Source organism: Microcaecilia unicolor, chromosome 9 (genome assembly GCF_901765095.1).
Source record: "Microcaecilia unicolor chromosome 9, aMicUni1.1, whole genome shotgun sequence".
Lineage (NCBI taxonomy): Eukaryota > Metazoa > Chordata > Amphibia > Gymnophiona > Siphonopidae > Microcaecilia > Microcaecilia unicolor.
The window spans coordinates 172780277-172803484 of NC_044039.1; the positions used below are offsets into that span (position 1 = coordinate 172780277).

The 23208-nt window shown below is 42.0% G+C and overlaps 1 protein-coding gene across 1 annotated transcript in view; it reads left to right on the forward strand.

Moving 5' to 3' along the window:
• Positions 1–23208, forward strand: part of ACTR10 (actin related protein 10) — a 49006-nt gene that overhangs the window by 5841 nt on the left and 19957 nt on the right. Inside the window, exons 2-6 of the mRNA XM_030214079.1 lie at positions 604–676; positions 1000–1082; positions 10456–10564; positions 11749–11856; positions 18801–18868. Coding sequence (XP_030069939.1) covers positions 604–676; positions 1000–1082; positions 10456–10564; positions 11749–11856; positions 18801–18868 — 441 coding nt within the window. The remainder of the gene's footprint in view (positions 1–603; positions 677–999; positions 1083–10455; positions 10565–11748; positions 11857–18800; positions 18869–23208) is intronic.

Consider the following 23208-nt stretch of genomic DNA (forward strand, 5'->3'; position numbering starts at 1 on the left):
CTGAATTACCCCCTAAAATGGGTAATTTTTGGTGTGGCCTCCACTTCTTCCCTATTATCTTCATAATGAGAGGGCAAGATATCTGGCCGTTGAGTTAATTAAATGGCCCTGTGTTAACTGTATAATTTGTCAACATGTATGAATAAAAGCAAGCCTTACATCTGCCACCTGCTAGCAAATATATGTGTGTAAGAAAAATAGTGAAATATGGTTATAAGAGGCTTTTACTGCAGCTGCTACAAAATGACCATCAGTAAATGCACACACATTCTTCAGACATCAGCTCCGGGTCAGGAATCCCCTTTCCAGGTCCTGGAAGGAAAGAGGATGATGGTGAATCCCCACCCTGGATCTGAGGAAGAGGGGAGAGGCAGTCAGGGTGGAGAAATTCCTATCCCTGAACCCTGAAGCACAAAGTAGGTTCAGGACCAAGAGAGAGAGAGGGTATGGACTCAAAAGCAGAGAGAATGAGAACTGGTGAAATGTTGCAAACAAACAGGTTTTTTTTTTAACTGATTTCCATTTCTTAGATACTGAATAATAAATACTTAGCAGAGGTTTTATCATTGATTTATATCGCATTCTGTTTTCACCGTTTCTTAGATGTGGATTTGCAGGAGAAACAGGGCCAAGATGTATTATCCCCAGTGAAATACGGAGACCTGGTGATTCTAAGGTACTTTGTTTCCTTTGCCAAGTAGTGCTGTATCCTTTTGCTTGAGAATCATTAAACAGAAAACTATGCAATATTTCAAAAGTACTCTAACCCATATTATTTTTTATTTTTTCACTTTGTTTCTTGCTTGCTCAAATCCTTTCATTTGATTCAAGTACAAAATATGCTGATTGTGAAATGTATATATAGTTATTTGATACCATGATTTTTAAGTTGTCATTTTTGCTTAGTTTCATGCAGACCCTGTATGTAGTAAATATTTGTTGTATAATAAGCCTGTCACAGCTTACGTTTTCAAACATGGTTTTGTTGCTTTGCTGCAGCCTATAAAAGTTGTCCAGTATAACATTAATACCGAAGAACTGTATTCATACCTGAAGGAATTTATTCACATGCTCTATTTCAGGTGAGATGTACTATGTTTTTCTTTGGTTTACTGGGATTTCTCTGACATTTTGGTAGTGTAACCAGACTTAAGACTAAGCCTTTCCTCTTCTTTCGATGCTCATCTCTTTCCTTTTCTATTTTTGTCCCTTCCTAATTTGTTTCTTCTCCCCTCCTCTAGCTCCTCAGTGCTCCCTGTCATCTCATTTTTCGTACTACTCTAAGCCTCCTATTTTGTCCTGCCTCTTGCAGTGACAGTAGAATAGCTGTGCTTACTGTCCCTGTAACTGTCAGTCTTTCCCCTGCCATAGTGCATACTTCCTTTCTAAGGAGGCATTAGAGGAAGGGGACTGCTCCAATTTCATTGAGAAGAGCTCTTGATTTGCTTCCGTTCTGTCTACATGTTTCTTCAGTAGGGGCACTAGTTCTGTTCTCTCCAGCTCTCAATTGGCGATCATTCTTTCTCATCAGTTCAGGAATCATCCCTTCCCTCACTCATTTGAGTGTGTACCATGTAGTACTGGATCTACAGTTAATTAGCTGTATAGTTTGAATCTTCCCTCTGCAAAACAATGCAGACACATTGAGGTCAATATTCAAAGCAATTTAAACGGCCAGGAGAGACTTCTGACCGTTTAATTTGCTTGTCCAGGCTATCCAGGTATATGTTTTTAGATGTGAGATAGCCCATTGAAGCCGCAAATTGCTTTAAAAACCAAGCAAACTAACTTAAATTTAATCTGTTGTTTAATAGGCACCTAGTGAAGATCTTTCATAAAGCTAGACACAGAATCAAAGCAACCTCTACTAAGTATCAGTCTAACTGCTGTGTTTTGTATCAGTTATAAGCGATGTTGCAATTTAACTGAGATTCCACCATATAAGGAATTGCAATAATCCAACAGTGGCAAGAAATATTTCACATTCACTTTTATATTTGTTTTGCATTTGGAGTTTTGAATGCTTTTGTATGTAGTGATGTGGAGTTCCCCCCTCTTGATTTCTCCTATTAATTGCATGTCACACTGAATGAATAGTTAAACAAATGTAATATTAGACAAAAGGATCCTGAAGAAACACATAACAGTTTTTAAATTGTTACATCATTTATTTAAGGAACCAAGTCTTTCCACACCCCTATCACCCATGTGAAAATAACTTCTCCCTAAACTTAATGACTCTACACCACTTTCAACAGCAATAATTGCAACCAAACTCTTCGTATAATTTCCATATCAGTCTTTCACATTGCTATTGATGAATCTTTTCCCAGTCTTCTTTGCAGAACTGTTTTAATTTGGACATATTTGTAGGTTTTCATACATGAACTGCTTATTTCAGGTTATGCTACAACATCTCTATTGGGCTCAAGTCAGGATTTTGTCTAGGCCAGTGGTTCCCAAACCTGGGCTTGGAGGCACCCCAGCCAGTCGGTTTTCAGGATATCCACAATGAATAGTAATACTTCAACCTATTAATCAGGGTTACCATATATGTGCAATTGATTACGATCACAGTACAAAAATACTAAATTGTCATTCTCAATCACTCTTCATAGTCCACAATAATCATGTTGCACATTTCACTTAACGTGCAGACGTATTCCTGTTAATTCATGACGCATAAACTGGAAATCTTAATTGCAGACGTTTGTGGTTCACAATCCATATAGACACAAATCTCTCAAACTGAAAGTGGGCAGAGGCTATCTCTATTTCTCCCTCCTTATGTGGCCTCGATCTGTTCAGAGGAGCAGTTGTTGAAGGAGCCATTAGAGGAGGGAGAGCTCCTGAGGATGATGATCCAAAAGTACTGAAGTTATTTCATAAAGAGAAGCTCAGTACTGTTATTTCTGAGGCAGTGGCGGTTCTTTCCATTGAGGAGCCTTCTGCTTCAGTGTCAGGAGTTCCATCTTTGATCATGAGGGGGCTTAGAGGTCCTTCTAAGGCCTTCCCAATGCATCCAGACATTCGGGACCTGATTACAGCAGAATGAGTCTCACTAGACTGGGGGCTGAGAGTGAGAAGAGCTATGACTCTCCTCTACCTGTTAGTTCCGGAGGAAAAAGCTAAATTGCAGTTTCTCAGGGTAGGCTCCCTGGTCACGGCATTAACTAAGAAGACTACCTTGCTGGTGAAAGGAGACATTGCCCTAAAAGACCTAGAAGGCTCGCTGAAACAAGCCTTTAAAGTGGCCTCTTTGGGCCTTCAAGTGACTGAGCAGCTTGTTCATAGCAAGAGCATGCCTGAAGTGGCATCAGCAGTAAGCAATAGAAGATGGGCACTGTAATGCCTTGCTGGAAGAGGGGTTGGCCTACTTGGCAGGTGCTACGTGTTACGAGTTACAGCCTGCAGTATCTCTGTGGCTGTCACGGCATGTCGGCAACACGGGTAGCGTCGTTGGACTGCGGATGCAACATCAAAAGTCATGTGTAGTTAAACTGTCCTTTTGGGGCAAGTGGCTATTTGGAAAAGATCTCAGTAACTTGGTGAAAGAACTATGAGAAACTAAGTCTCAGTGGTTACTGGAGGATAAGCTGAAAGCCTCTGGTCATCCGTCTTCAGTGGGCTCTTGATGTCAGTTTCAAGACAGCAGATGGTACCGGTGTGGTTGTCAGCAATATGGTCAGAAGTCCCACTTTCAGACATGCCAGTCTTCCTTTCATGCGGACAGGAAGTCCTCCTCTCAGGGAGCTAGAGCACCCAGTGCCTCCAGAGCTTTGCAGTGATGCGAGACTGGTCCACTCTTCTCTTCCTCTGGTGGGAGGACGTCTTCAGGAGTTTCAGGGGGACTGGGTCAGAATTACTTCAGACCAGTGAGTTCTGGATATTCTTCCAGAAGGTTACAAGTTGGAGTTCTCCTGATTGGTCGCTCATCTCTTCTTGCAAAGGGAATCAAGGTGGTTGAGGTTCAGACAATTGTAGATTCTTTACTGGCACTCTGGGCCATTGTTCCTTGTCCCAAAGAAGGGAGGCACCTTTCGTCCAGTCTTAGATCTGAAAAGACTAAACCGCTGCTTCTGAGTGTCCCGCCTTCACATGGAGACACTAAAGGGGTTTGTTACAAAGGCGCAGTAACGTTTTTAGCACACGCTAATTCTTAGCGTGCACTAAACACTAGAGATGCCCATAGCAATATATAGGTGTCTCTAGTGTTTAACTTATGCTCATGTTTAGCACACACTAAAAATGCTAGCACGGCTTTGTAAAAGGCCCACTTAGAGAAGTCATAGCCTTGGTTCAAGTGGGAGAATTTCTAACTGCCTCGATCTCAAGGAGGCATACTTGCACATACCCATATGGTTGCCACATCAAAGGTTTCTACATTATGTAGTGCTGGGCTGTCGGTTCCAGTTCAGGGCTTTGCCCTTCAGTCTCATCACAACTCCTAGAACATTTACCAAGGTTATGGTGGTGATGGCGTCCTTCCTTCAGCTCCATGGAATCGGAGTTCACCCGTATCTCTATGACTGGCTTATTCGTGCATCATCCTAATCGGACCATGTGTTAGCAATGGACAACATTGGGTTGGGTGATCAGTTTCAAGAACAGCAGAGGAGTGTGGTAGCCGTGTTAGTCCACTCTTAAGGTTATCAATAGAAATCAAACAAAATAAAACATGGAAAAGAAAATAAGATGATACCTTTTTTATTGGACATAACTTAATACATTTCTTGATTAGCTTTCGAAGGTTGCCCTTCTTCGTCAGATCGGAAATAAGCAAATGTGCTAGCTGACAGTGTATATAAGTGAAAACATTCAAGCATTACTATGACAGTCTGTCAGGGTGGGAGGGTGGGGGTGGGTAGTAGGTATGCATGGGGACATCAAAGCATATCATTGATATTCTAACAGGATGGGTGTGGATAGGTGAGGGGAGGGGTGATAAACAGAGACTTACAGCTTTATGGTTTATAATGGGCTAGGAAACCTACAGTCTTAAACAAAAGAACACTTATTTCACCCCACAGGAGGGACAAAACTACAAGCTGGATAATTACATAGAAAGTTTCAGACATAGGGTGAAATCCCAACTTTCCAACAAACAAAAGAGAATCCTGTACAATCTTACCCCACCAGAAAGAGCGGCCATAAGAACCCTACAAACTAACGAACGCATTATCATCAAACCCGCAGACAAAGGAGGCGCAGTGGTAATTATGGACACAAAAATACATTGAAGAGGGGCACAGACAGCTCTCAGACAATAAATACTACAGGAAACTAACTGAGGACCCCACACAGGATTATACAAAACAGCTGAAAGACCTTATCAAAACATTTCCTACACAAGCGCAGCCTCACCTGAAGAAACTCATACCAAACCAACCTTCTGTGGGCACATTCTACATGCTACCCAAGATCCACAAACCGGGAAACCCTGGCAGACCAATCATATCAGGTATTGGCACACTCACGGAAGAAATATCTGGATTCATAGAGGGAATTCTGAAACCTCTCGTACACAAAACTAACAGCTTCATACAAGACACCACAGACTTTCTGAATAAATTGAAAAATATCAAGCAACTACCACCTAATACCCTTCTGGTCACGATGGATGTACAGCAACATTCCACATACAGATGGCATAGCTGCATGTGGGAGACTCCTAAGAACATCCACACTGAACCATCAATACTCACCAGAAACTATTACAAAATTAATCAAATTTATTTTAACTCACAACTACTTCCGCTTTAACAATGATATCTATCTACAAATAATGGGCACCAGGACAGCACCCCAATATCCCAACCTTTTTATGGCTGAGCTGGAAGAGACATTTCTGAATACACACCAGACCAAACCTCTAAAATACTACCGGTACATCGATGACATTTTTATGATTTGGACGGAGGGTGAAGAAACTCTGAAACAATTTTATTCTTCCTTCAATACATACTATCCTACAATCAGATTCAAAATTAACTACTCCCCAGAAAAAGTCAATTTTTTGGACACCACGGTCTAAATCAGTGATGGCTGTATACAAACATCTATATACAAGAAACCCACAGACAGATGCAGCTACCTCCACAACTCCAGCTTCCATCCTTCACATACAAAAAGATCCATCATTTACAGCCAAGCCACAAGATACCACCGTATCTGCTCTGACCCAGGGGCAGAGACAGACACCTTAAAAGCCTGACTGCATCCTTCAAACAGAAAGGCTACAACCCCAAAATAATCTCCAAGAATATTGCCTCCTCCCTCAAAACACCCAGGGAGAATCTACTACAGTACAAGGAGAAAAAAGCCACAGACAGAATCTCCCTTGTAGCGACATACAATCCAGAGCTGGAAAAACTGAGGAAAATCATAAGAGATCTACAACCTCTACTCCAGGAGGATGAATTACTGAAAGAGATATTCCCATCCCCACCGGTACTGGCCTTCCGATAGCCACCCAACTTAAAACACAAGCTAATCAGAAGTAAACTTCCATCACAGACTGAAAAGGAACAGAAGGGCACACTTCCCTGTAATTTATCCAGTTGCAAACTATGCCAAAACATTTCACAGGACCCCACAGTCATCCACAAAGGAAAGATATTTAACATAAAGGAATCTTTCACTTGCTCATCTTCCAATGTGGTATATATCATTCAGTGTAAAAAATGTAACGAAGGCTGTTATATTGGAAAAACGAGCCAGATGCTTAAGACAAGATTCAATTTACATAGACATCACATGAACAATACTGGTGCCAGTAGGGCTCCCACCCCTGTTGGTCAGCATTTTACAGGACCAGGACACTGTACCAGTGATTTCACAGTGAGAATCCTGAAAGGTAACTTTAAAACCATACAAGAACGTAAGACCTTTGAAGTCAGAATGATTGAATATTTTAACACCAAACAGAAAGGATTTAACAAGGATCTAGGTTTCCTAGCCCATTATAAACCATAAAGCTGTAAGTCTCTGTTGATCACCCCTCCTCTCACCTATCCACACCCATCCTGTTAGAATATCAATGATATGCTTTGATGTCCCCATGCATACCTACTACCCACCCCCACCCTCCCACCCTGTCAGACTGTCATAGTAATGCTTGAATGTTTTCACTTATATACACTGTCAGCTAGCACATTTGCTTATTTCCGATCTGACGAAGAAGGGCAACTTTCGAAAGCTAATCAAGAAATGTATTAAGTTATGTCCAATAAAAAAGGTATCATCTTATTTTCTTTTCCATGTTTTCTTTTGTTTGATTTCTATTAAGAACAGCAGACAAACTCCATCACAGATGCTGGAGTTTCTGTGTGTTCTATTCCGTACAGCATGGGAGAGGATCTTCCTCATGGAGCGCAGAAGTCAAAAGCTGTTTCAACAGGATTCATCTTGTTCTCAGTCAAGGCAGGCCCAGGGTCTGGGACTACATCCAGGTTCTGGGATCGGTGATGGTGGCAATGAAAGTTGTGTCATGGGCAAGGGCTCATTTGCGGCTGTTTCAGGACTTTCTTCTCAGCCGCTGGTCTCTAGGGTCACAGACATACGACCTTCATCTTCCTTGGACACTGTTTGCCAGATAGAGTATGCCCTGGTGTTTGTTGCTTTGGAATTTGACCGTTGGAGCTCCCTTTCCAATAGCACAATGGGAGATGGTGATAACAGATGCCAGCAAGTCAGGTTGGGGAGCTCATTACAAATTCCATGCAGCACAGGGCACCTGGATAGAACAGGAGTTTTGGTGGTCGATAAATTGCTTGGAGCTCAGGGCAGTGCAAAATACGCAACTTCACTCTTTCTGGTGTGGGCCCAGTCCGAGTTTTCTCTGATGGTGCGACGACGGTGGCTTATATCAACGAGGAAGACGGGATCCGCAGTCCTTCAATGGTGGTGGAGGCAGCCTCCCTCATGAGTTGGGTGGAAAAAAATCTCTGCTTGTCTGCAGCTCACGTGACGGGGTCCTTGAATGTGGAGGTTGACTTTCTTAGCAGGCAATCCTTGGACCCAGGAGAATGGGAACTATATTCAGTCAGGGGTTTCAGCTGATAATGGACCGATGAGGTTCTCCACTTCTGGACATCTAATGTATGTCTTGCCTCCTTGGCCCATGGTAGGCCGTGTGTTGAAAAGGATCGCGTTGCACTGGGGTCAAATAATTCTCATAGCCCTGGATTGGCTGCAGAGGCCATAGTATGCGGACTTGATTTGACTGCTAGACAGGGGTCCTCTCCATCTTCCGCAGGTACATAGCCTACTGAAGCAAGGTCTTATAGCTTGGCCATTGAAAGGGCTCAGGTGAGATGAAAAGTGTTATTCTGATTTGGTCATTGCTACTTTTCTTCATGCTTGGAAATGCTCTATATCCATGATGTATTCAAGGGTGTGGAGGACGTTCAAGGGCTGATGTTCTGAGTACAGACTTTCTCCCTTCTCTGCTCAAATCATGCATATCCTAGCATTTCTCCAAGCAGGTCTTCAGAAAGTATTGGTGTTGGGTTCTCTAAAGATCAAGTTGCTGCTTTGGCCTGTTTTAGGTGCCGACTACAGAAGATGTCTCTTGCGGCTCACCTGGATATCATTTAATTCTTGCAGGGAGTGAGCTGCTTGCAGCCTCCCTTTCGTGCGTCATGTCCTGAGTGGAACCTTTATTTAGTCCTTCAGGCTCTTCAGAAGCCTCCTTTTGAACCACTCTGGAGTGCCTCCTTGAAAGATATTATGCTAAAGACAGCGTTCTTGGTGGCTGTTGCATAGGCATATAGGGTTTCGGAGCTTCAGGCTCTCTTGTCGGGATCCCTTTCTTCGCTTTTCAGAGGCAAGTGTCTTCCCATGCACAGTTCCTTCCTTTCTTCTGAAAGTGCATTTAATCTCAACCAATCTGTGGAGCTTCTGGCCTTTCGCAGAGAGGACAAAGTGGTTCAGTGTTCTTCCTTAAAGCTTCTCAATGTGGGTAGAGTCCTCATTAGATATCTGAAAGTCATGAATGAGTGTCATAAATTGGACAGACTGTGCTTTTTGGTAAACAGGGGCTTGGTTTCTTGGCTTCCAAGCCCACAGTTACTATTATGTCAGCATATTTGCTTGCAGGGAAGCAGGCTCCTTGGGCCTTACGGTCTCATTTTACGAGGCATACAGCGACATCCTGGGCAGAAACTAACTTACTGTGTCTCTTTTAGATGTTTGCAAGGTGGTGACATGGTCGACACTGCATACCTTTGCCAAGCACTACAAGGTGAACATTGCGGTGAGCTCAGAAGCCAGTTTTGGGTCTTCAGTCCTCAGGGCGGCGGTGCCAGAATCCCACCCACTCTAGGGCTTGCTGTTGAACATCCCACAGGTTCTGGAACAGTGAGGAGCTATGTAATGGAAGGAGAAATTAGGTTTTACCTGATAATTTTCTTTCTGTTAGTCCTTCCCACTATTCCAGAGGCCCCCCTGAATGTCCTGAGATGTTTTGTTGGTGTAAAGTAATGGGTCAGATAATGACACTCACCTTGCATGGTGCTTCCTGTATATCTCTTTTTTTCTCTACAAGTTGTCTAGAGGTGAGAGAGAGGTCCACACGCGTTTGCTCGTCTGGTTAGTGTTAGGTTAGCGAGTTGTTAAAGTTTGTTGTGTTGATTCTGAGTTTCTCTTTACTGCTTATCTGTTTAAATACTGAGGAGCTGGACTGGATGCCAAGAGAGAGATGTCTCAACTTACTTTTCAGTTCTCTATGTCTACCTGCTGGTCAATGGACACAACTATCCCCACCAGTTCTGGAATAGTGGGAAGGGTTACTGGAAAGAAAATTCAGGTAAGACCTAGTTTCTCCATAACCCTTTCTAGACTAGTATATTTCAACAATCTTTTTTTCTGATGTCTTCTGAAATTTCCCTTGATTACAGCATAGCGTTCTTGTAAAAACTTTGTAATGACCACTATCATGGTATAGTTCAACTATATAGTGAGGTTTAGATTCAACAGGGCTGACTGCAATCAAGCCTGGCTGTGTGTTCAGTTGGCTGAATCTAATTATCAAATAAATATGGTTGATTTAAGTAATTGTGAGTGATATGAGTGTTAGATAACTTTGTTTTTAAATAAATGAAACTATAATTTAAAAGCTGTGTTACGTGTTTACTCAGGTTCCCTGTGTCTCGTATTACATTTTGTTTAGGATCAAATCCAGTATGACATATATGCAATAATAGGGGAAATGGGGCAGGGGATTTTTTTCACATCACTTTAAATGTGAAATAATTTTTATGGGCCTTCTTTTCTTTCACTCAGTTCAACATGTGTCTCGTGTTAGGCTTAATTAAGAAGGAAAATTTTGTTTCAGTGGTAAACAGTTTACTATAAGGGGGTTTCACTAAATTATTTGTCTTAGCTCTGCGAAAGATTCACACATAATCGGACTATCCCATCATTTCTACCTAGTAAATGCCTTCTGTTTTGCAGACACGTATTGGTAAATCCGAGGGATCGACGAGTTGTGGTGGTAGAATCTGTGCTAAGTCCCTCACACTTCAGAGAAACACTCACTAAGGTTCTCTTCAAGTATTTTGAGGTATGGCACTTCTGGCACTAGTTAACTATAATTTACAAAATTGGAGAGCTGGAATGTAAGAGTGATTTAGCTAGGAGTGGTGAGCCAAGTTAAACTTTTCAGGGCTGTCAAGAGATAGAGCCGGGCCCGGGGCAGGACTCTGCTGCCGCCCTCCCCCCCCCCCCCCCCCACTCTACTCAGGTTGCAGCTGCTGCGCCTCCCTCGCTCGGGTTTGATGAAATTAAGCATACGTGTAGTGTCTTGCATGTTCAATTTCACTAAAACAGTATATGCACAACGTGAGGGGAAACAGGGTAGGCAATATGGCAGAGAATAGCGCTGGAGGATGGCTTCTGCTGGCGGGGCTTGGGGACCCCCGCCAGCCAAACCAGGGACCCTGAATCCAATTTGGAATCCTGTCTGCTCCTCCCCGGCCTCTAAGGGGGGCCTGGCGCCTGATCCCATCAGGAGCAGGAGAGAGAATCTTGCCCTCCCCCCCCCACCTCTCTGCAGCCCTGAATCTTTTCAGAAGGTGGAAAGAGTTGTATTCACATCTTGTGTGTTTTGGGGCTGCTTTACAAGGAGAATAATCTCATTTCTAGTTGGTAAGGCAGAGACATAAGTTTCAAAGCTTGAAAATATGCTGCTGTTTGGAAGAATTTTGACCAACTTGAATACTCCTATTTCCTTCCCAACCTTGAAAACAAAAATTAATTTCAGTTTTTCACTCCCACTTGGGGAAATGGGATCCCACCTAGATTTTCTAATGGGTGCTTTTGCAGTTGAGATTTGTTAACTCCAATCAAATATATATTTTTTGTAATTAGGATGTAGATGATAGAAACATCGTACTGTATGCATAAATTCAGAATCGAGTCATTAGGTTTTGCTTTGGATGGACCATCTGGAGAGGATAGGATGGTTATGGTTGGTATAGTGGAAGAGTAGCCTAATGGTTAGTGGAGTGGCCTGAGAACCAGGGTAACCGGATTCAACTTTCACTGCAACTCCTTGCAAATCTGGGCAAGTCACCTAACTCTCTATTGCACCAGGTACAAAACAAATACCTTTATATAATATATAAACTTCTTTGATTTGTAACCACAGAAAGGCGGTATATCAAATCTCATCCCCTTTCCTTTTACCTGGATACAGATATTGATGTCTTTGCTTTTACAGTGTATGCTATCTTGTTTTCTTCACAGGTTCCATCGGTTTTATTTGCTCCAAGTCACCTGATGGCTCTTTTGACTCTTGGAATTAATTCGGCTATGGTTCTAGATTGTGGATATGCAGAAAACCTGGTGTTGCCTGTATCTTTTGATGTTAATACACAAGCAAAATTAGTGTTATACACAATATAGAAAGTCTTAGTTACAAACTTTAGAATTAAGTGTAGAAATGTTTTTGTTTTTAGACATATTGCAGATGTATTCTAGGCCATAATTTCTCCATAGTAATAAAACAGGAGAAACCATTTTTGAGCACTGATACATGTTGCAACTGGTAGCCTGTACTAGAAGGAAGATCAGGACACACATGCTTCTTTCACTGAGTGATTTGGGAGGAGGGGGATATCTCTCTCCCTTCCTCAATTATAATTCTTTTTTTTTGTTTGTTTTTTTAATCTAAAAAAAACCTGCCTATAACACTGCTTTTATTAAGAATTTTCAAAATATAGATTTGAACACTAAATAAAGTATAATTGAAAAATTATATTAAGTAATATCAAAAAATAAAACTTGCTTTTAAACCAAGAAATAGCACAAGTGAACCTCAAGTCCACATCAAGGTGAAAGGAGAGAAATAAAAGCAAAATATCTATAGCAATCTATAGTGCATCCACAATAAATAATCTTCTCTGGACCCCAAACCCCACACACTAGATAACATGGCCAGTCAGTACATTAAGAAAAGAAAAGTATCTCGGGGCGAGGCACCTGATATCCCAAAGAAGATGAATATATTTGCATGATATCTAATTACATAGTTGCAGGGTAGTTTCAAAAAGAAAGCTGCCCCTACAGTGATCATTAGCTGTTTGAGCTGAATAGATTTCCTTCTCAAATTAACTTCAAATTTGAAAGCAGTCTCCCCTTCTATCCCAAAAGCAGAACATCCTTGAACTTTTTTTTTTTAAATTAAATTCTTGTCAATTTCTGAGCATAAGGAGAAAACTAGTGTGTATTCTGTGAGGTTATCATCCCCAGAAGACTTTAAGAAAGCAGATGCATCCAGGCTATCAGCGACCAGCAAGGAATTGTGTCCTCCCCAATATTCATCCTTTCAGCATTATTTATTTACAAATGATCCCTCAAATCATGTTCCACAGTTTCAAGAGAGCCAAGTCTCATCTTCAGAAAATTTAAGAGCCTTAGATTGTCACGTCTTCTCGACGTTTCTATACATTTTATCTTGATATGGAAGACTAGACTACCCTTAACATCAGGGATAGCAGAACACCTTTTTTGTCTGGTGGGGCCCAAGTTCTGCCCAAACGCCCACCACTAGATTTCTACTTTACACTTGGGAAATTCTATAAGGGGCCACCTAATTTTAGGTGGCAAGAATGTGTGTAAATACCGGCATTCTAGTCATTTATGTGTGTAAATGATCGTATTTTGTCTACACGCTATTCAGTTAGTATGCAACAAGATTTTATGGCACACACTTTACAAGTGGGCATTCACATGGGTGGACTTTGAGCAGAGTGCGCTCTTAAATATGCATAGATTATAGAATAATTTGTGCACACTATTTGCAATCTAGGCATGATTATTTATACCAGCTCTATGGTTGGTGTAAGTGATCACGCCTTACGTATAGACACATTATTGGCCACGTAGGCTAGCATTTTATAAAGAAAAGTGGGTGCCTAAAAGAACAGACTTCAAATAGGTGCTTGCTTAATGCCTAAATCTAGGGCCCTTTTATAGAATTACCCTCTTAGTGGCATAGTTATCAGAGTAGACTACCATTAAGACATGCTAAAATAGCATAAGTTAGTAGTAACATAGTAGATGACGGCAGAAAAAGACCTGCATGGTCCATCTAGTCTGCCCAAGATAAACTCATATCTTGAATTTGTACCTGTCTTTTTCAGGGCACAGACCGTATAAGTCTGCCCAGCAGTATTTCCCGCCTCCCAACCACCAGTCCCGTCTCCCATCACCAGCTCTGGTACAGACCGTATAAGTCTGCCCTCCCCTATCTTAGCCTCCCAACCACCAACCCCTCTTCCCCCCACCTGCTCCGCCACCTAATTTCAGCTAAGCTTCTGAGGATCCATTCCTGCTGCACAGGATTCCTTTATGCATATCCCACGCATGTTTGAATTCCGTTACCGTTTTCATCTCCACCACCTCCCGCGGGAGGGCATTCCAAGCATCCACCACCCTCTCCGTGAAAAAATACTTCCTGACATCTTTTTTTGAGTCTGCCCCCCTTCAATCTCATTTCATATCCTCTCGTTCTACCGCCTTCCCATCTCCGGAAAAGATTTATTTGCGGATTAATACCTTTCAAGTATTTGAACGTCTGTATCATATCACCCCTGTTCCTCCTATCCTCCAGGGTATACATGTTCAGGTCAGCAAGTCTTTTGTCATACGTCTTGGAACGCAAATCCCATACCATTCTTGTAGCTTTTCTTTGCACCGCTTCCATTTTTTTAACATCCTTCGCAAGGTACGGCCTCCAAAACTGAACACAATACTCCAGGTGGGGCCTCACCAACGACTTGTACAGGGGCATCAGCACTTCCTTTCTTCTGCTGATCACACCTCTCTCTATACAGCCTAGCAACCTTCTCGCTATGGCCACCGCCTTGTCACACTGTTTCGTCGCCTTCAGATCCTCGGATACTATCACCCCAAGATCCCTCTCCCCCTCAGTACCTATCAGACTCTCCCCGCCTAACACATACGTCTCTCGTGGGTTTCTACTCCCTAAATGCATCACTTTGCATTTCTTCGCATCACTTTGCATTTCTAGTAGAATAACAAGTCCATTTTATGCAATGAGATATAGGTTATTTTACTGTTAACCCCAGTTATTAGTAACTATCTTAACATGTTGATAACTTTCCCCTTTAATGTCATTCTTCCTTCTACTGCAGCTTATAAAAGCTGGGAATGTCTAACACCTTTTGGTGTTAAAAATTTAGATCAGACAAAAGAAAGAAGTGCAAGTGATAGTGTAAGAAACTGAAAACCAGAAAGTGTTGACAAGATTCATCTCTTTTATATGCTGCAGTTCAGAAAAAAAAAATCACAGGGGAATTTTGTCCTGTAATTTTATTACAGTGAGCTACAACAATAATTCTTTTCCCCTCCCCCCAAGACAACACTACATAAAATGGATGCCTATGACTTATCCGATCTTCCTCCTCTGCAGTTAGAGCCATCGGCAGTGGAAGAACTTTTAAACCTGTTGGATTAGATTGCAATGTGGTGCCACCCTCCCCTTTTTTCTTGGGATCCTCTTTTTTTTTTTTTTTAATTGATTTTCAAAGACAACATAAAGCTACAGTAGATGCATTGTTGTTTCTACAATGTATCTACCCATTATGCAAACTATACTCCCTCCCCATAAACCCCACCCCCCACAACTATAGATCCAGACACCCACAATCCTAAATTACAACTTTTCCAATTCTTAAAACATGTCCTCCTCCTCCTCCTCAGATTTTTGTAATTGAAGACGATGAAGTATATCATACCACTGATCCAACTTCCACACTGCCATAGTCCATTCCAGTAGAACAGATATTTTCCAGTGGGCAGCTAAGACCACCCTCGCTGCCATCATACCCAGCCTGAGTAGAGTGTCCAGTCTATCATCCGGAATCCCCGCGGGCGTGTTTAACAAGGCCACCTCCATTGCAGATTGTCTCCATCTGAAGTATTTGGAAAAGCATTCGAAATACTCGCCTCCAATAAAATTGCAGCCAGGACCGGGCAAGACCATCACATATGGCAATACGTCTCTTGATTCCGACGGCCCCTTCAACACCAGTCCATCCCTTTGCAGAGAATGGGACTCAGGGATGGGGTTGGTAGTGGCTGAAATTTACATGTGATGTTAGGTTACTGTTTTGTAAAATACTACTACTACTAATCATTTCTAAAACGCTACTAGACGCGCGCAGTGCTGTAAACTTGAACATGAAGAGACAGTTCCTGCTCGACAGAGCTTACAATCTAACTAGGACAGACAAACAGGTCAAACAAGAGATAAGGGAATATTGAAGTGAGGATGATAAAATAAGGGTTCTGAACAAGTGAATAAGGGTTAGGAGTTAAAAGCTGCATCAAAAAGGTGGGCTTTTAGCCTACATTTGAAGACTGCCAGAGATGGAGCTTGACGTACTGGCTCAGGAAGTCTGTTCCATGCATATATGGTGCAGCAAGCTAAAAGGAACGGAGTCTGGAGTTAGCAGTGGAGGAGAAGGGTGCAGATAAGAGAGATTTACCCAGTGAACGGAGTTCCAGGGGAGGAATGTAGGGAGAGATGAGAGTGGAGAGGTACTGAGGAGCTGCAGAGTGAATACACTTATAGGTCAATAAGAGGAGTTTGAACTGTATGTGGAAACGAATAGGAAGCCAGTGAAGTGACCTGAGGAGAGGGCTAATATGAGCATAACGACCCTGGCGGAATATTAGTTGTGCAGCAGAAGTTTGAACAGATTGAAGAGGAGAGAGATGGCTAAGTGGGAGACCTGTGAGAAGCAAGTTGCAATAGTCTGAGCGAGAGGTGATGAGGGTTCTGGTAGTGTGCTCAGAAAGGAAAGGGCGAATTTTGCTGATATTATAGAGAAAGAAACGACTGGTTTTAGCAGTCTGCTGAATATGTGCAGAGAAGGAGAGGGAGGAGTCGATGATGACCCCAAGGTTATGAGCTGATGAGACAGGAAGGATGAGAGTGTTATCCACAGAAATAGAGAATGGGGGCGGAGGAGAGGTTGGTTTAGAGGGGAAGATGAGAAGCTCAGACTTGGTCATGTTTAGTTTCAGATGGCTCTGAGACATCCAGGCAGCAATGTCAGACAGGCAGGCTGATACTTTGGCCTGGTTTTCGGCTGAGATTTGTGGTGTGGAGAGGTAGATCTGGGAGTCATCAGCGTAAAGATGATACTGAAAACCATGGGATGAGATCAGAGTACCAAGGGAAGAAGTATAGATGGAGAAAAGAAGAGACATATTATGTTAAGACTATTCAGAAGTGATGGGCAACTTTTTTAAAGCAAGAGGCGCAGGTTGTCTCAAACTTTACTGCACGGAAGAAGGAAATTTTGTTGAGCTGAGCATAGAATACAGGTAAGCGTACAGGGTAGTGGTTCCCAAACCTGGTCCTGTAGGCACCCCAGCCAGTCAGGTTTTTAGGATATCTGCAATTTAATATCCATGAAAGAGATTTGCATGCAGTGGAGGCAGTGCATGCAAATCTCTCTCATGAATATTCATTGTGGATATCCTGAAAACCTGACTGGCTGGGGTGCCTCCAGGTCAAACAAAACGAAGTTGTCATAAGGTGTCGTAACCACTTTTACCACTTGGGTCAGACAGTGAGTTCTAGAGCTTAACCATGTGTTGAGTGAGAAAATATTATTGTTTTTATTTATAGAATTTTCAAACATTACATATCCACATATGCAAAAGAAACAAACAAGTCCACAAAGAGAACTGAGATACAAACAATAAGAGGGGGCAATTTAAACAAACATTCTGCCACATTTACACCTATACAATTATGTCCAGTGAAAAAATGTTTTGTCCTATTTGCTTTAAATGTGTTGCTATATAACTTCATGGAGTGTCCCATAGTCTTTGTACTTTTTGAGGGTAAATAACCAATTTATGTTTACATTAATATTTCCTCTCATTTCTCTCTCTCTCGCTTCTCCAGGCTGAAGAGTTCTAACTTGTTTAGCTTTTTCTCGTAAGAGAATTGTTCCACTCCCTTAACCATTTTGGTCACCCTTCTTTGTACCTTTTTCCATTCCTACTACATTTTTTTCAAGTTGTGACAACCAGAATTGAACACATTACTCAAGATACTCTCTCACCTTGGAGCGATACAGAGACATGATATTCTCTGTTTTATTCTCTTTTCCTTTCCTAATAATTCCTTACAATCTGCTTTCTTTTTTTTTTTTGGCCGCTGCTTCACACTGAGGAGATATATTGTCCATGATGACACCTAATTCCTTTTCCTCAGTGTTGACTCCTAATGTGGAACCTAGCATCATATACTATACTTTGGGTTGTTTTTCTCAATTTGCATCACTTTGTACTTGTCCACATTAAATTTCATCTGCCATTTGGATGCCAAGTCTTCCAGGGGGTCTTTTACTAAAGATTAGCTTAAGTTATCTGCAGCAGGGCCCATAGGAATAAAGTGGGACCTGCTTCAGATAACGCGAGCTAATCTTTAGTAAAAGAACCCAGCCTCCCAAGGTCTTACTGCAGTTTCACACAGTCCATGTGCAATTTAACAACTTGGAATAGTTTTTATGTCATCTGCAAATTTGATCACCTCACTCATCATTCCCATTTCCAGATCATTTATAAATATGTTAAAAAGCACCAGTCCCAGTACAATCCTGAAGTAGATTTTTATCAAAACATGGCTAGGTCGAGCCTATTTATTAAATAATATTTAATATTTGATGGTGGTCTATTTTCTTTTTCTTTTTGGTTCTTTTGAGTTATTTACTACTGTGCCAAAAAGATCCCTCAATCTGCTATGCTACAAATAGCTTGAAGTTATGGGATTTGAAAAAAATGCCTGATTGCTAGGTGCTAAAGAAATTATTGTACTTCCCTCCTTCCAAGCAAACCTTTTGTTTTCTTTTTCTTTGTACACTCTCTTCTCTGTATGTACATTCTAGCAAACTTGAAGTAACAGTTCCCAGGGCTGGATTAACCAGTAGGCAAACTAAGTGGTTGCATGGGGCGGCTGCCGTGAAAGCAGAATGGATCCCGACATTCACACAAACTTGCAGAACATCAATACGTGCTTTTTACTGTTTAAAAGTATGATGTCCAGTTATATGTTTTCTACAGGATCATCCTGGAAGGGATAATATTGGGGCAATCATAATGGGCCTAAATTATTAGTCAAACTCTTGAGGAGGGAGAGGGCTAGGAGTCTGAAAGGTAATTGAAGAGGGGTGCAAGCCGAAGGTTTGCCTAGGCTGCCTAGTGCCCTTGCATTGCCATGAAAATCATGTAAGAGTTTCCTTAGCTTTGTGCAGATATATGAAGGAATTCCTATTTTGAATTGTTGGGGAGCACTTCCTCTTGGGGGAAAAGCAATTCACAAGTAAGCTTCCAAATAAGAATCATAATTCTAGCAATATACAACATGAGAGTAGAAATATATTCATATGATATTTGGTTTTTAAGTACATTAACAGTAACTGTGATTAATTGTGTTGATTTCTGGGCTGGAACTGTGCATTTTCAGAATTGTGGCATTTATTCCAGCAGCAGTGCCTTTTTGAAATAATTTATTTCTGTATATAAGATTTAGCTTTTTTTTGTGATTTTTGAAATGAAAAAATGAATTCCTCAAAATTGATAATCACAGAATGCAAATATTTTTTTACTGCCCTTGGAGTAGTTGTCATTAAGTGATACCTGATGGACAGCTTTAGAGTCCAAAAGGAGTATGCTTGCCAAGGGTGTACCATGGACCTCCGGTGCTCAGAGGCCATATATTTTTACTCCTTCTGATGCACTTCACCTCCTGAGCCTCTAACACAAGCATCCTGTTTTGAGCGCCAGTGAGGATGTGGCAGGCCTTAAATACGTCAAAAGCCCCACACTTCTTGATTTCAGTTCCACTTGGATGTGCTTTGAGTGAACATCCTTCTAGAAAATGACATGGGGATGCGTGGTAAATCTGCAGTAACGGTAACCAGTTTGATGAAATACCTGCTGATGTGAGGAAATAAAATTACCGCCCCATGGAAAAGGTATAATTCTTTTTCCTGTGGTAATGCAAAGCCTAGCATTTATCGCATTTCCCTATTTCTGTACTCGCATGTGATCTGCTGAGGAAGTCTGCAGCTTGAGGCCAAGGGGAGGAGCAAGATCAGCTGCCGCACAGTGCTGGGCCCCTCGCAGCCATGAGCACTTGGTTTCTTAACTGGAGGAACCTTCTTTATGAAGCACCAGCAGTCCATGTTTCTGTATGGACCCTACTGTGCTGTACATCTTTCTATTGGTGCCCTGTCAGTTTTCATCTGGTTCCTACTATATATGCATACTTGGAAAGTTCGCATGAAGCTTGGATTCAGGACAGCAGGAGTTAAGAAGTTCTTAAAATCAGGAATGAAATAAGTCAAAGTGATGTGCTCCCTAACAAGTCAGTAACAAAAAGCTTTTCTCAGGCCACTACCCCCTAGGTCTGCATTTTTGAACTGTGCTGGGACTACAGTGTTTCCTGCATTTTATTACCCAGGAGTGTCCTGCTGTTATCTGAGAGGGAGGTGTCAGCACATTGCGCACTCGGGGCATGTGGATGACATCACCTACCCACTTTTAAAGAGTGTCTGTTTCGGAGGCCAGGTTACCTGGGCCATTACCCCCAGGTCTGCCTTTTTAAACTGTGCTGTGTCTACAGTGTTTCCTGTACTTCGTTACCCAGGACTGTCCTGCTATTACTTGAGAAGGGAGGTGCCGGCACAGTCGGTACAAGTGGATGATGTCACCTGCCCACTTTTAAAGAGCATTGGCTTCTGAGGCATTGTGCCGAAGGAGCGGGCCAAGGGGGCTCGCCATGCCCCTTTGCACATGTTTCTTGCATGCAATTGCGGGAGATAAGTTTGATTTGATATTTTGCATTGTTTATTGTAGTTTCTATATAAGCTGATTCTGGATGGGCTGGGGTGTTTGGCTGTTTTATGGTGCTAGTTTATAGAAGATATCATGAACTGGTTGATTTTTATTTATTTATTTTTACTTCTGTGTGTGCTTCTTTTAAGTGGGAGGGGGTGATTTCTATGGGTTTTAACTTTATTCCTGATCACTATTCCACTATTCGGGTGTGGGGGGAACTCGGATCTAGTTTCTTGGTAGATTATGCAGCCACTGTGCTCATTCTGTGGGTGTCCACTTGGGTCATTTTCCTGAGCGTTTTATTGCAAAGAGGACAGCTGCCCAATTGCATCGGGCTAATAGGTGGAAGAATTTGAAAGTTTGTCCCCAGTTGAATGATGTGACATCTTTTGTGCCTATGACTTGTGCATATATAAATATTTGATCAGTTTGTAATAAAACTTTTCTTTTTAGGGACTGGCTTGAGATTAATCAACCGGAGTGTTTGTTCCTCACAGAAACATGGTTATTTTCAGATGAAGATCCCTGGATTAATGAGTTATGCCCACCGGGTTATAAGTTGGTGGTATTCTGTAGAGACAGAAAATGGGGAGGTAGGGTTGCAGTAATAATGAAACATATTTTGAATGTTGAAATTAGAGCGGATGTGTTCTTCGGAGCTAGAGATTTTGGCTTGTCAATTGAGTAATTCCTCTTTGTCTAGCTCGATTACTTGTATATTGTTTTGTATTCCTCTGAGAAGCTGGCCTGAGGTTAGTGACACTTTTATTTTTCATAATTCCACGTTTTCTAAGTATAGTCTTTTGTTGAGGGATCTTAACCTCCATTTAGAGGACCTTTCTATTCCTTCTGTGCCAGATTTAATTCTTTTTCCGAAGGCATTGAATTATAACATTGCAGCTTGTGTTGGTCTTTTTCAAAGACTGTTTTACAAAGGTTTACAATTAAAGAACTGTGTCCCTCTTTTTAAGGCCCTTGGTGCTGTTTTTTTTGAGCTCCTGAAGTGACACATGAAAAAGGTCATCAATTAGATTTGGTCACTGTCAAGCCCTTTGGATGGTTGTATGGATGTTTTTTTGTCAGATGGGGTGTGGTCTAGTTCACTATAGTCCAATCACTTGCTATATTCTTTCACGCTCTATTGGAAGCCATTTCAGGTACAACGGATTCGACTGCAAATAGTATATCATAGTAACATAATAAATGACGGCAGATAAAGACCTGTACAGTCCATCCAGTCTGCCCAACAAGATAAACTCATTTTACATGGTATGTGATACTACGTTTCTTTCGAAAATGCCCCTCAATGTAATGTAGCATACTGTACCATACTTTTAGTAGTGGGGCAGTTGATCAGTCTACTTTTGATCAAATTTGATGATTGCATGAATTTTATTGAAAAACTTGTATAACAAAACAGCCAAGATAAAGCACATCACAATATCAAGAACAATTGAACCCACCCTAGTCCTCTACCCATCCCCTTAAGACACTACCATCTCCTCCCTTCTTAACAAGTCTTCTAACCCACCCCTACACTCCCCCCTCCTTCTAAACAATCGCATCTGGTGCTGGGAACAACAAAGCCAAGTGTGTCCACTCCTCCATTGTGGGGTCATAACATCCCTTAGTCAAAATGGCCAAGTTTCTAAGGTAAGCCACCTTCGTCGGGTTCAGTAGGCCCAGATGTTTGTTTCCAATGCATTGCAATAACACTTTTAGCTGCTGCCAAGCAAAGACATTTCAGATTTTATGTCGAAATGGCATGATTGGATGAGATTGCCCTGGTAAAGTCACGGATAAAACGGCTATGGCCGTCAGCAAAGTGGTTTGATGCAGAGTTGCTGCAACTTAAGCAGGTTTATAGGAAGTTTGAATGTGCTTGGCAACAGGACTGATCGGATTCACATAGAGTAACTTGGAGAAATGCAGTGAGGAGCTATAAAGCAGCTCTGAGATTGAACCGCGAGTGTTATTACTCCAGATTGGTGGGAGAAGATGTGTTGGATGTTTGCTCTTTATTTAAATTGGTTCATGAGCTCACAGATACTTCTGAATGTTTACCTGTTTCTCAGGTAGTGACTCCATTGGCACATTATTTCAAGGATAAGGTTCTCTCCAGGTGCAGTCCAAGGCAATCTGCCGCCTAAGGCAGGGATGAGATGTCAACCCCTGGCTGCATTCTGTCATCTCCCCCTTCCTCCCTCAACCCCACTCCCTTGAGTTTACCTCCTTTTTTTGATTTCCAAAAGTCAGCTGTGGCAGCGATTCCTATACTTTGCCTTGCTGCCAGCACCAGCTTCTCTGTACTGTGCCCCCCCCCCCCCCCCGAGGAAACAAGAAGCTACATCAGAGAGGCGGCTACAGTCTAGAGAAGAAGCCAGTGCCGGCAACTGGGCAGCATATGGGAATTGCTGGCTCTGCCGACTTTTGGAAATCAGAAATAGAAGATAAACTCAGGGAAGGGGGTTGAGGAAGGAAGGGGGGAGAAGCCAGACCATGGTCAGTGTGGAGGGTGGAAAGGAGCAATGCTGCTCCATAAAGAGGGCTTCCTGAGGTCCCCACCTCAGTTGGCCTAATGGTACGGTCACCACTGGTATCAGGGGCAGTTTGGTGTTTCAGTTTGAAAGGGTTGGGAGGATACTATAGGAAGCACATGACAAAGTACCACCAAGCCTTAACAGCAAATAAAAAATCAGTATTTCTCTCAATGCATTGCACAGTTTGCCAATTCAACCAAGCAGTTCAATATAGTAAACAGCCTACTGCAACCCCCACAACAGAACCAGTCTAAACTGAACTGCAATGATTTTGCTGCAT